General features: G+C 32.6%; 1 protein-coding gene across 4 annotated transcripts in view; it reads right to left on the reverse strand.

Moving 5' to 3' along the window:
- Positions 1–7,726: 7,726 nt before the first annotated feature.
- Positions 7,727–13,456, reverse strand: part of rols (rolling pebbles) — an 86,264-nt gene continuing 80,534 nt past the window's right edge. For 3 of the 4 annotated variants that reach the window (XM_070633948.1, XM_070633951.1, XM_070633952.1), the window contains 5 exons: positions 12,404–12,694; positions 11,446–11,772; positions 8,601–11,385; positions 8,296–8,530; positions 7,727–8,221 (listed from right to left, as the gene is read on the reverse strand). In XM_070633948.1, coding sequence (XP_070490049.1) covers positions 7,910–8,221; positions 8,296–8,530; positions 8,601–11,385; positions 11,446–11,772; positions 12,404–12,694 — 3,950 coding nt within the window. In that variant the 3' untranslated portion in view covers positions 7,727–7,909. The remainder of the gene's footprint in view (positions 8,222–8,295; positions 8,531–8,600; positions 11,386–11,445; positions 11,773–12,403; positions 12,695–13,456) is intronic. The other variant, XM_070633949.1, reaches the window with a different exon arrangement.

Below are 13,456 nucleotides of genomic sequence, written 5' to 3' on the forward strand. Positions count from 1 at the left end.
TTGAGTGATATAGTTGAGTAGGAATTATGGAGACATATATGATACGTAAGTTAATTGAAAATTTAGGGAGTCATTGACAATACAGGTACATTGCAGAGTACATCAGGTTTAATGACATACTCGTGACCTTGCAATTTACCTCCAGTGCTTCCAGCTCATAGGGATGGGCCCTTCGAGCATTAAACATATACAATACTGATGACAATCGCCTTTCATCTTCACTTTCTCAACTGTTCAATTGTCTAATCCACCTCCCTGAAGGCAAGGTTACCTTTGAGTATAGACCAGGTGAGACACGCTCATGTACAACAATCAAAAGTAAGGAAATGAGCTGCTTTAAATGTCCTAACAGATAATCAACATACCCAAATGACATAGTAATCGCATCATTGTAACGTATGAGTATTGTCTGCTTGGTTCAGAGTTACAAAGCAGGCATCTGTGACAGACAAAATTATAACAATTTCTGAATAATTTGTATGATTTTGTAAGACATGGTTTTGCTGAGCAGATTTAAATCGCAGTGTCTCCAGCTAAGACTAAGGATGACCCCGGTCTATACGAAGCAATAAACCCATGACAACCCATTCCCAGGACAACATGGAAGCCTTGACTTCTTTTGATTGTCCTTGATAAGGAATCGAACCCATGTTCAAAGGTTTGCCGTTCCTCATTCGAATTTACACGGGATAGTTACATGTATAGTTAGATAATGGACCAGCTACATGATTAATTCCAGAAACGACAAATCACCTTTATAATCCTCCTTAGAACTAGACATACAACTAGTCAGAATAGAGTCGATTCAATAGACATGTCTAAGTCAAGTCATTATGAAGTCATCATGTGAATAGCTCAAAAAAACGCGGAAAAATGTAAAACAATTTTCCATTACAAACTAAATATTTCAATGCATAACTTTAATCCAAATGCATCACATCAAGTATTTTAACGCCAGTCAGTCACATTATCTAATAAGCCGCCCAATTAACCTTTTCAAGCTCCTTATTAAAATATCTGAGAAAATATTTTTGACCCACAATCCACGCTTATTAATTCGCACATGCAACATTGTTGACTGTATATTATGTATGCCTTAAAATGCACTTTAGTCATCAGTTCCTTTAGTGTAGTTCTTACTGCACGTTCCATTCGATATACTTATGAGATAGTAATGAGTATAATAAAATTGAAAATTATTTGGTGTGTCGCTTTACTGCATAGGCTATCGATCGATCCGTTTGCCATATACATACATACATGCATACATTCTGTTTCTGGTCGGTTGAAAGAGGTTAAAATTTATTTATATATTGAAAAAAAAAGCTGATCACTTATCAGACTAAAAACTACACGAGAAGATTGCTATGCACCGATTATAGGCCTCTTTTTTTCCGTCTTCTCAAGTCTCTCTGTGCTGCACATTTTTTTTATTGTTGGATAATTTGTTCAATGCGATAATTCATAAATTACGTCGCTTTTTTATATTAAACAATCCATGTAATTGGTAATTTAAAATCAATTGGAAGACATAACGAGAAACTTGCAGAACAAGGCCCCAATATATATAAAAATTATTGACAGACACTTTGTTTTGTGATGCAGAAATTACACAATATAGCAGATGACGCCAATAAATTAAGCAATTATATTAATATATTATATTTTTTTTCATCATACACATATTTAGCTTTCCGTTTCCGAAACGTGTGAAAAAATGTAACGGTGAATTAATAACATCAGGCATCAATCAGGCAATTCATACATGTATGTTGCTGCTCTCTCTCTCATAGTGCTTATAAAATTCCAAAAGAGATGTAAAACAAGTTGGAAAGTCACTTGATGTGATGTTAATAATTGAGGTGTTTAGAAGTGCATTTTGGAGTGTTAACTATTGATTCAGGTTGTTTGTCAATCTATTTTTGTGTGAAATTTTTAAAATTTTTTCAAAAATATGCAGCGCATTAAGGAAAATTTGAAAGTTTATTTACGAAATTAGATGAAATTTTGACAGTGAGAACACTGGTCGGTACTGTAAAGTATAGTTGCTGGTCTCTGGTCTCTCTGACTCGAAAAAGGACTCACAGATAATCGTTCTATTAAAGTGGTCTAATTATTTTGTCTAATTTCCCAGTACAGCTTAGTCGATGCTTCGACCAAAACCTCACATGGCATACGGTATATGACATTTCCAAACAATTCGGCGACACTTAGTTTGGACAACATTACTCTATTAGTTGTGCTGATATTGAAACCATCCTTCCAAACGATAATCTATTGCCAAACTCAAACTTAACTCCACGACACACAAGTGTATTAAATTAAGTTGTCTCGAATTATTCTTAAATGTTAAATGAGTCGATTTTTACAAAATTTGATAAACAATGTTGTTTTGCTTCAGCTTGAAACTGGAATAAGTCCATTACAAGTTCAATGCAGTACAACAGTGCATATTATTAGATGCATTCTCATTTGAATTATAAATATATTTCAGAAGTGGGAATTAGCTAAATACAAAGTTATTGATATATGTACATTTATTTAGTCCATTGGAAATTGGCAAAGTGTGGAAGTCAGCGATAAAACCATTTTTAGTCGACTTCTGAATGAAACCATGGATCACAATTGACTTTATCTTAAAGTGAAAGTAAGTAAATGAGCAAATACAAAGCTCGTGCAATGAGTTTACAGCATCAAATGTCATTATGTCCATAAATTCTTGCTTATGAGGGAGTGAAGCTGTCATAGTACAGTATGGGGTCCACAGACGTGAGCTAGAAAATTTTTGAGTAAGGAGGAGTTGGGGGAATGAGTTTAGATCAGTGGTGAGAACGATTTATTTTCCACACTAGTGTGCTGCAGCACATAGACTGGACTAGTTAAAATTTCACGAAAAACCCTGGCAAATTGAAGAATTATATAAACACAAAAATCCCAACAAACTAAGTTTTCCATTCACAAACTTCACACAAAAATCATAAATAAATCCACAATAGACAATCAGACAATAAGCCATCAAAACAATTTCCATCAACAGCAAAAGCAGCGCACCGAAATTGTCAACAAAAATAAATAAAAAAATTATTTATTTCAGGTTTTTCACAATCATTCGCATTTAATTTCTTTTTTTTACAACAAGCAGCAACAAAGCACAAGGAAAAATATTTGCGAATGGGAAAATATATTTACAACGCTATAAAAATTATGATAGTGGCACTTTTAATCATATTTTTGTTTCATATTGTCAAAGTATGTTTTAACCAATTCAATGGTTCTTAATCAAATGTAATGACTATAAAAATGGGTACCAGCTTGTGAACGGCACACTCTCTATAAGGAATTAATTATTTCGTGCTTGTTCACTTCTCTATCTCTCTCTCACTCACTCACTTTACTCCTTCTATTTATTTACTTTATAATATCGCGAGAAATAATTTGATTAATTTGTTGTTTAGCAACTTTCCGGTGGATGTACTTACACTAACTTTAGTTTCTTGTGGAATATAATTCTTTATTACATTTATTACTTTTTGCCTAGCTTTTTGCTGTATTTTTCGTGTGCCAAGCTTAATATATGGCTGGTATTAAAAACTATACAAAGTTTTGTGTAAGTTAAAAAGTTTTTTATTTATGGAGTCAAATATTCTATGCGACAGTATGGATATGATGGAAAAATGTTAACGGTTTTTTGAAATTTGAATTTTTAGAAATCTTTTAACTGATTTTCATGCCATCTTTTGGATTTATGGGAAGTTTGTTTGAGCGAAAATTTACCCCTTGAATTTATGTAATGAATTTTGCTTTTAATTTACTTGATTTTATTGAAATATAGTCGATTCTGTGAGTTATGCAACCATATAGCTTGAAGGGGGAACTTAAGATTTACTCCTTTAATTTATGCAACTGTTGTCACTTACTCACCACAATATATGAGAAACGTGAATAGTTCAAATCAGTAAACGATCAAAAATCCGATTCCACATTGGCGTGACTCTGACTTGGTGCCGGATTCGGTTTAAATCTAACCAGAGTTGGAAGGACTTAGGGAGTCCGGACTGCAAATGTCCAAAAAATCCGAATTCCATTGGAGTCGACTCTACTAATTTTTTGTGATCCGGACTCCAGTGGAGGCGATTCCACATTAGAGCCCTGCCAACTCTGAATGTAACATTATGTCAGAATCACGTCAGACTGGCCATTCAACATTCAGGATGTTAAAAACTCTGATCCAGGTATCAAATGCAGTTCTCTGCCAATCTCAATATTCGCTCATATTAAATGATAAATGAAAATGTATAATGTGGATATGTCACGAACCCATAAAGTCGAGTAACACCAGATAGCTCAGTATAATAAGCATACGACTGGAAATCGTAGGATGTGAGTTTGAGTCCCACTCGCGGTCCATTATTCGGAATTGCACTTTTTCTGTCAGATTAACAAATATAGTAATTAAAGTTTGAATCCTCCCATATCAAGATTCCCCAGCTTCAACATATCCCTCTAAAGATATAACCCCCCTTCTGACTTCTACTGACCTTTAAATGCATTTCTGGATATGTCTTCACTATTCAGCATCTTGATATACACCTAAATATTAAAAACTAATATGCACTACTTATCTACTTTAATTCATCAATTTTTCATTGACAAATAGCAAATAAAGTTTGTTAATGGAAAAATTACACGACCTTAACTAATTCCAGTAACATGATTTTCCAGTAAAATTTTGATATTCTATTGTATTATTCACTAATATTGAACAATCAAATTATTACATTTAAGTAGTGTATGCACAATTTTTGATAGCTATTCTTTTACTGTAATGTAAAACAATATTTACAAAGAAACTTTAAAATACACGTGTAATAATTAAAATTAAATCAAAATTTTGTACAGCTATAGTGAATCACGTTTTTATAAAAATTCAATGGTTTTGCTTTGATTTGATATTTTGTATATATTTTAAAAAATTAAGAAAAAATTTAAAAATTTTAAAGTAAAATTCAATAAATTTGAAAAATATGAAAAAAAAATTGATTCACCTTTTCTTTTTGAAATCAGATCCAATATCACAATAATTTTGGGATATCATTACTTATTTGTTCAAATATGTAGATTATGTTTTTACTCATCATTTTTCATGTCTTAGAAACATTTTAGGATTTGAACCATAAAATGTCAGTTCTAAATCATTCTGAACCAATTACTATAATGTAATTTAATGACTTGAAGTATTCTACATAAAGTTTAAATTTTTCAAAATAGCAAATTTGAATTTATTTTAAAAAATTTTAATTTTTGTATTTTTAGAAATTTACAATTTAAAACAACTTTTTAAGACAATTTTAAAAATTGTCAAAAATTTGAAAAATTTAAAAAACCTTAAAGAGTTTAAAAAAAGTTTAAGCAACTTAAAAAAAAATTTAAAAAAAATTAGAAATTTCAAAAAATTTGAAAAAATTTAAAAAAGTTCAAAAAATTTGAAAAAGTTTAAAATGTTTTGAAAGAAAAATTATAATATAAATTATTAATTTAAAAATTTCAAATCAATTTTTAACCTCATTAAAGAATAGGTGAGGTCACATCCTGGTGATTAGCTTCGACCTAAACCAAAGGTTGCCCATCACTGAGTTAAAACAAATCTCAACAGCACAAAAAAAATTGCAAGTTAAATGCGAATCCATCAACACCTAATATTGAAGCAAAAAGTCTTAATAATCAACGCTGCATTAATGATCCATGGCTAAAAAAAATCCATAAACAATAATTTGTTACACAAAATTACGCAATTTCAATGTTTTCGTAACACTTAATAAATTACAGTGCGAACTTTTTCTGCAAAAAAAAAAAATTTAATAATAAATATCAAGCTATAAATAACAAAAGCTTCTTCATTTTTTCTTCATAAGCACCTGCATCAATCATTATTTTTATTCATTAAACTTTTTTTTTTATTATTGAATGTTTTTTGCAAAAATTTTTCCTTAAAAAACTAATTTTTCTCATATTTTAAATTTAAAAAAAAAATGCAATCAAAAAAATTGAAAGTCAAATATGATTAATTTTTAATTTCATTGACTATTTACTTCATTTTATGAACCTAAATGGATATTTAAAAGATAATCATAATATAATACAAAAAATATATGTAATTCAGTTTACTTAAGCAAGTGGGGGCAAGTCAATCATTAAGTATATCTTTTAAGTCATAAAATTTATATTCAATTCATTTTTTTTTTCAATATAAATGCATCTTATTATCTACAAAATAGAAATCAATCGCTCATTTAGTTATGAATTGGAGGAAAGTCAGGTAAAAAATTTTTTTTAATGGAATTAAGGCCCTTGTGGGATGTTTTGGGGGGATTTATTGAGCTTGTTTGTGATGGAATAGGTTTGAGATTTAATAAATTTCAAATAAGTTAAGTTAATTTAATAAGTTTTGTGTCTAGTTCTAGGAACGGCAAATCAAATCATGGATATCCTAGCTTAAATTCTAAATACAATGACAACTAATGCTGTCATTATATATTATCTATGTATATCCTTAAGATTACATATACAGGTAGTCAAAAAGCCTTTTCACACTAGAATGCAACTCAAACTTGTTCAAATGCTTCATATGCCAATCAAAAACACACAGTTTAAAAGTAAAATGTTAAATTATTTAGTTATTCAAGAAACACTCGGGTTCAATTCCCATTCAGTATGATTTGAGCTATAAACAATCACTTTAATGTTTTTTTTTTTTTTTGATGACATTAAAGCTTCATGGCATACCTCCTACACAAAAACTGAAGTAAGTCATAAAACTATCAATATAAAATATTTTATTTTGCGCCTTAATTTTCCATCAGCTATAAAAATTAGAACTACTGTCTCACGATATTCTCAGTCGTGATCAAAATTTTCTTAAACTATCGGCAAAAAAGTCACAAAAATTATTAATATCTGTGACTTAATAGGTCAGTGAGGCCAGTGTTTCTTAAACTATGATCTGCGACATAATAGTTGCTAGACATAATCAGACTTGCGTCATTTCATTTCGAAAAAATTCGAAATTAGTTCGAAAATGTTAAATTAGTCATAAAATTGAAAAATAATGTGTCTTGATATAGTGTAAACAACGAAAAATATTGTCTAAAAATTATCAGTTCTTTTCATGAAATTCCATAGTTAAGTCTCAAATGATCATTAATTTCATTGCTCATGTGTGTTACACTAGTCAAACAAGTCACATGAATCAGAATTTGAAGTAAATATTGATTTTTTGTTTGAGTATTAATGGACTTTAAAAATTTTCGACTATTTCATAAAAATAGTTTTCATCCCCGTTTTTTCATTCAAAAAATAACGATCAATATTTGAAATGACGCTTGTCTGGACATAATAGTCAATAGTCAGAGTAGTATGTTAACTTTAGTCATACAAGTTGCACTAATCTGTCTCACTAGTGTGTCTCACTGGAGTGTCTCACTTGTGAGTTGCTCTTGTCAAGCTGGTGACACACTAAGAGGCACTTAAGAGGCAAAGATCATGCTTTCGAAAGCTTGTTTTCTTTAAATATACTTGATAAGCATATAAGCATGCTCGTCAGCGTTGTTCTATTCTTACTCTGCTTTTGAAAGCACACTCTTTGTCCCTTACGGAAAGTATACTGGACAGAACTCAAAAAGTTTGAGAAACACTGTCCTAGACTGCCTTCAAACCCAAAACTAGCATATCCTCAATCCTATTGACCTCCTCAAAGAATCCCCCAAACCCTTTCCACAAAAGGCCATCGATAAAAAAATCGTCAAACAAAATTAATTTTATTGCACAACATCCAAAAAAAAACAACTCCAAAACAGTCCAAAAGAAAGTCATCGAAGAAGAAGTGCTTCTTCATAAGAATGGAAAATTAAAATCACAAATCGGTAGTTTCAGCATGATGAGATTGTCTATGATAAATTCTATCTGGAATAGTTTGGTACGTTGTATTCTCAACAATTTTGCTCAATTCCTCATATAATCGACTCAATGTCTCAATGACATCGGACGATACTTTTTGATATTTTTGTTGCATTTTAACTTTATCGATTGCCCGTTGTGTATCGCGTAGGGCTTCCTCTAAATTATTAGCTTCCATAAGTGCCTTTGCACGTGCATAATATCCATCGTAATTGTTGTTCTTTATTGATATTGCTGTTGTGGCTAAATCAATTGATTCGGAAATTTCCTGTTGAAGAAACAACAACAAAAAAGAGAATTAAGTCATGGATAAAATGGAGTTATATTAAAGTCATGACTTACATTCATTTTCCGCTTACATCGTGACAAATTAATTAAGAAATTAAATCTCAACTGTTGGAAGGTATTATTATGTCCATATTGCTCATCAACGTCATCTGTACTTTCGGATAATAATTTATCAGATCCTTGAGGAATTTTCTTTAATGCATACTCATAACGATGACTGGCATCTTGTAGACGATTTTTACGATAAAGTACATTGCCGTCTTCGAGTAGCTTATTGAGTAAAACGATCCTATTGAAGCGTAAAATAAAAAAAATCATTAACTTAATGATATATTGCTATAAATTGACAAGTAACTTACATTATTTCAGGCTTACTTTGTGCCAGAAACCACGTTGAACTGCCCAATTTAGCGCCATGCTTTAAAAATACTTGAACTACTTTGATGTTCCGACATGCAATAGCACGATCAATTGGTCGCATGCCTTTCTCATCAACATGCTCAATTTGTGCTCCATTTTCGAGGAGGGTTTGGACGAGTTCGCCAGTTCCTTGATATGCGGCCAAGTCTAAGGGCGTTCGCTGATGATTGTCTTGATGATGAATGTCGGCATTGTGTTCGAGGAGGCTCTTAGCGGCTAGTAACTTTCCCCTTAAGCATGCCCAACTGAGGGCACTAAGACCATCTTTATCCACTTTTCCATGATCAGCTCCTTTATTCAGCAATAATTCCATAATTCCAACATGACCTTCCTCAGCTGCAATCATTAGAGCGTTTCTTGAATTTTGATCCACAACTTCAATATCAGCACGACTTTGAAGTAAACGCTCGACAATATTCCAATGTCCTTCCTTAACTGCCAGCAGTAAGGCATTCATACCCTTTCGATTTTTATTATAATGATTTGCACCACGTGATAATAGAATTGATACAGTCTCCGTATGTCCATTTGATGACGCAATTGTTAATGAATTATCGCCAGTAATGTAATCCATAGCATCAATATCAAGCTCAGGTAGTGAAAGTAACAAGTCTTCAACAATTGATGTATGTCCTCTACTCGATGCAGCCACAAGTGCTTGCTTTGCAGCATCCATGAGGCTCATATCATTACGACTCTCATGTTGTATCCAGTCGCATGATAATAAATATTTAACAATATGACTATGTCCATTAAGAGCGGCATGAACTAAGGCACAACGTTGTTGAGTGTCTGTTTGACCTAAGTAACTTCCTGTGGTCACTAATTGCTGAACAATTTCAAAATGTCCTTTGATCGCTGCTGTAATTAAAGGTGTGCTGCCTTGATTGTTTGCTTTCTCGACATCGGCACCAAATTCAATCAATAAATTGACCATACTTAATATTCCTTCATTAGCCGCAATACATAAAAGCGGTGCATTGCCAAACAGTTGTGTCTGATAATCGGGATCAGCACCGGCAAGTAAAAGTAATCGTGATACCTTAATATTAGGATTATAAATATTCCGTAATGTACACAACGTGGACGAAATATTTTTAGCAGACGACGCAACCCAAAAGGCTTGTAAGTCACGCGGTGCTTGTGTTACAGGCGGCGTACGATAAATATGTGCCTTTAATATATGATGACATAGTTCCAATGTTTGTTCGGGATCTAACGGTGCTTGTAGACGTGACATTCTAAATGCAATTGCTGCATGACCAGTTCTTGGGTCACACAAAAATTTTGCACTTTCACCATCGTCGCGTCGCATAATAAGCCATTCCCTGAATGATGGATGAAAGAACATGTACGTATTGTCAATTCGCTTAACAAGAAAACCAGCAAGCATTTTAAATCGATTAAGAAAGTCATTCCACTCGAGTTGTGCTTCTGTGACTAAAGCATTAACTGAATGAAATATCTCGATGAGTGTAAGTGGATTTAATGCTGCTAAACATACAGCTAATATTGGTGAAATCTTCTCAAATGCACTTTGTGTCGGATATCGTAGATTAAAATTTAATAAAAAGATTTGTGACAATGTCACCGGAAGTACCTTGAAGCTATTTGACTTTACAACCAAATGTCCTCTTTCGATTAAATCGAGCGTTAATTTGGCAAATAAGAATGAGCCTTTACTCAGTGTTAATAAATGCTGTGCAAATTTCATTGCGGTTCCTTCACGTGAATTTGATAATGTACCGGATGGATTGATGTGACTGATGTTATTTTGTATGGATGGACTATGATTGAGTCTTAATACAATATAGTCTAATATATCTTTTTGCATTGTATCATTTTGATAATTATCCAATGTAATTTTGGTGAATGGCAAGCTGCTTGTGTAATCCATCATTTGTGTACGTACGGTTGCGACGACTTTCAACCATGATGGAAAATTGTGACACATTGTACCCAAAAATGATGTTATTGTATCGCCATAATCGGGACGATGATATTCTGACTCGCATAATGCATCAATTAGTATCAAGCATTGTCGACTCATGATCTTGCCTTGTCGCTTCAACATGTCGAGTGGCTCGAGAATTCCCATTTTAAGTGCACGTTGGGGATCGGCAATGCATTCCTTTATGCTCAATACATTTTGTAAATGCGGTTCATTAAGTAGAAATTCATTATAAGCAGCAAGTTGTGGTGCTTGACATAATTGTGCTGCCAAGCTGTGCACGAAATCGGGAACTGTACACGTTGGACTATTATCGCTCTGACAAAAATGATAAGCAACAACGTGACTTGCCAACTGTTTGAGTCGTTCATTTGGCAAATTTACTTGACAATAAATCCCATCATGTTCTTGCATTAATGAGTCCTTTTTACGACCAAAGCATGAATATTCAACCATTTGAAGGATAAAGAATGTTTTACCGGTACCTAAGCCACCGTTTATTATAACACCTTTACAGTCGGTCGTTGATATTGCATTGGATATTTCACGAACTAGCCAGTGGCGCCCCACGAATATTGGGTCGGCTTCTTGATGTGGCACTTCGAAAAATAATGGCTTCAATGGCAATTGGGCGGATGTTCGGTATTGAGCAAATCGTATTTTTGGATCTAGTGGTGCACTTAGTTGTACTGATCGTGCTGATCGCCTTGCAGGTACTTTGCGGGCTTTAAATTGGGATAATTCGTCGAGTCCTTCAATGTTATTTTGATTTCCTGTTAAAAATATCTCAAATTAGTAATTATAAAGTCATAAGAAGTCACTAAGTCACTTACCAGTAATGGAATGACGTCGTCCCATCGAATTTGACGATGCATTGCTGTTCTCCGAAATGGAAACAGACAAAAGAGATCCAATTGATTCACAACCGCGTCGAGAAGTCTGTGATTTGTCTCGGTATGAACCTTTCGACATGTCAGCTTCCGATGAATTTGTCAATGTTGACAATGGACTCGTATTACTCGATCCCAATGAATTCAACGATTGTTTATGTTTAGTACGTGCCTGACTATGATTATTATTTTCCAAAAATAATCCAAGACGAACTTGCAGCTCATCATCCTTGACTGTACGAGATTTGTTTGATGCATGCTTCTCATCATCTGTTATTGTCATGGAAATATGAGAAGAATATGCAAAAAAATTATTATTAATCATTATAATGAGATTAATGGATATTTAACAAACAACTCAACAAAAGAAGAAGAAAATAAACACGAAATTTGAAAAGAAGAAAGTAAGACTCAAAATAATGTTGTAATGAATGAGGATGAAAGTGTTTTTTGTGGTTTTGAAAGTGAAATTAACGGTCAAATTGAGTTTGAATTTATTTGAATAGAAATTGTTGGTTTTGTGAATAATTTTTTGTTAAAATCTGCCTGAATTGAGCTATTTTTATGATAATTTCATGCTTATGTGGCTACACACAGCATAAACAAGCAGTCAATTGAGAATTCTAAGTATCATCTGCTCTAAATATGAGAAAATTCAGCAAAAAAGAATAAAATTCCGCGAAATTGGCAAAAATTTAAATTCAAATTAAAAATAACCGTTAAAAACTCAAAAACCTTAAACAATAAAAATTCACACAAAATAATAATAAAGAAACACAACAAAAACCGACAATAATGACAAAAAATAATAAACAAAGTATTTTAATTATCATGCAGTGTAAAAAAAGTCACAAAAGAACAACAATAACTCGCAAAACAATGTGGAAATATTGTTAAAGACCTAAATTTTCTTTGCTCTTGCTTTTCTGTCGTCGATCAGAATCAGCCAACATATTAAGTCCCGTTCCATTAACCGACCATAAAGACTTAATCTTTCCAAACACGAGTGTACCGCCACTCACAACAGCACCACCAAATCGTTGCAATTTGTTCTCTTTATTATCTTTATTATGCTTAACTTTAACTATTGACTGTGATGGTGACGTGTTTGAGTAGATATTTGATTCGGAATTGTTTGTTGTTGTTGATGAGTTCATCGACGTTAATCCAGCAAAGTTTTTATGGAAAAATGCTTTATAACCAAAAAGATTTTGTGTATTTTTAAACAAGATGAATTTTGGAGACGACAAAAATGTGTTTTGTGTTTAAAAGAAAGGAGGTGGAAAGAGAAGAGATAAATATGAATAAATAAGTGTGGTTTATGAAGATCTCAAAAGTTAATGTGATATATGGAACTAAATTTAATAATAAATAAAAATTATAAGGAGCTGTTTAGGGTGTTCGGTGGATTGATAGAATAGCTTAGACCAGTGGAAGACAATCTTTTTTGAGCTACGGCAGTCTTTGGTCATCTGGACCGAAACTATACACGCCATACGGTTCATGACATTTTTAAAAACTGTTGGTGACACACAGGTTGTTCACTACTAGCTTAGAGTATGTGATACAACTGGTGTATTGAATAAGCTCTAAATTGTATCATATGATAGCATCATTAGCACCCGCACAGAGCCCAGCAGCAATCTGGAACGTAATTTGCAAGAATTTTGACTATATTGCTCTTAACTGCTTGAAAATGATGGACATTTAAAGATTTTCTTGTCATTTTCTGGCTTAAAAAATTGTCAGCTCAAAATCTGTCATTTCTTCATCAAAAGTTGAAAGTTCTGATCATTTTTAAAAACCACAAGAATTTAAGCAGACATTTTTTCTGACAGAAAATTGCTAAAATATGTTCAAATTTTCAATAATATCAAAAATGTCGGCAAGAATAATTGAATGGCAAGATTTTAAGCGATTTTATTCTGACAAAATTTTAAAGGAAAATTTTCAA

This window comes from Chironomus tepperi, unplaced genomic scaffold (assembly GCF_022539635.2).
Source record: "Chironomus tepperi strain 1889 unplaced genomic scaffold, CSIRO-AGI_Ctep_v1 contig_82, whole genome shotgun sequence".
Classification (NCBI taxonomy): Eukaryota; Metazoa; Arthropoda; class Insecta; order Diptera; family Chironomidae; genus Chironomus; species Chironomus tepperi.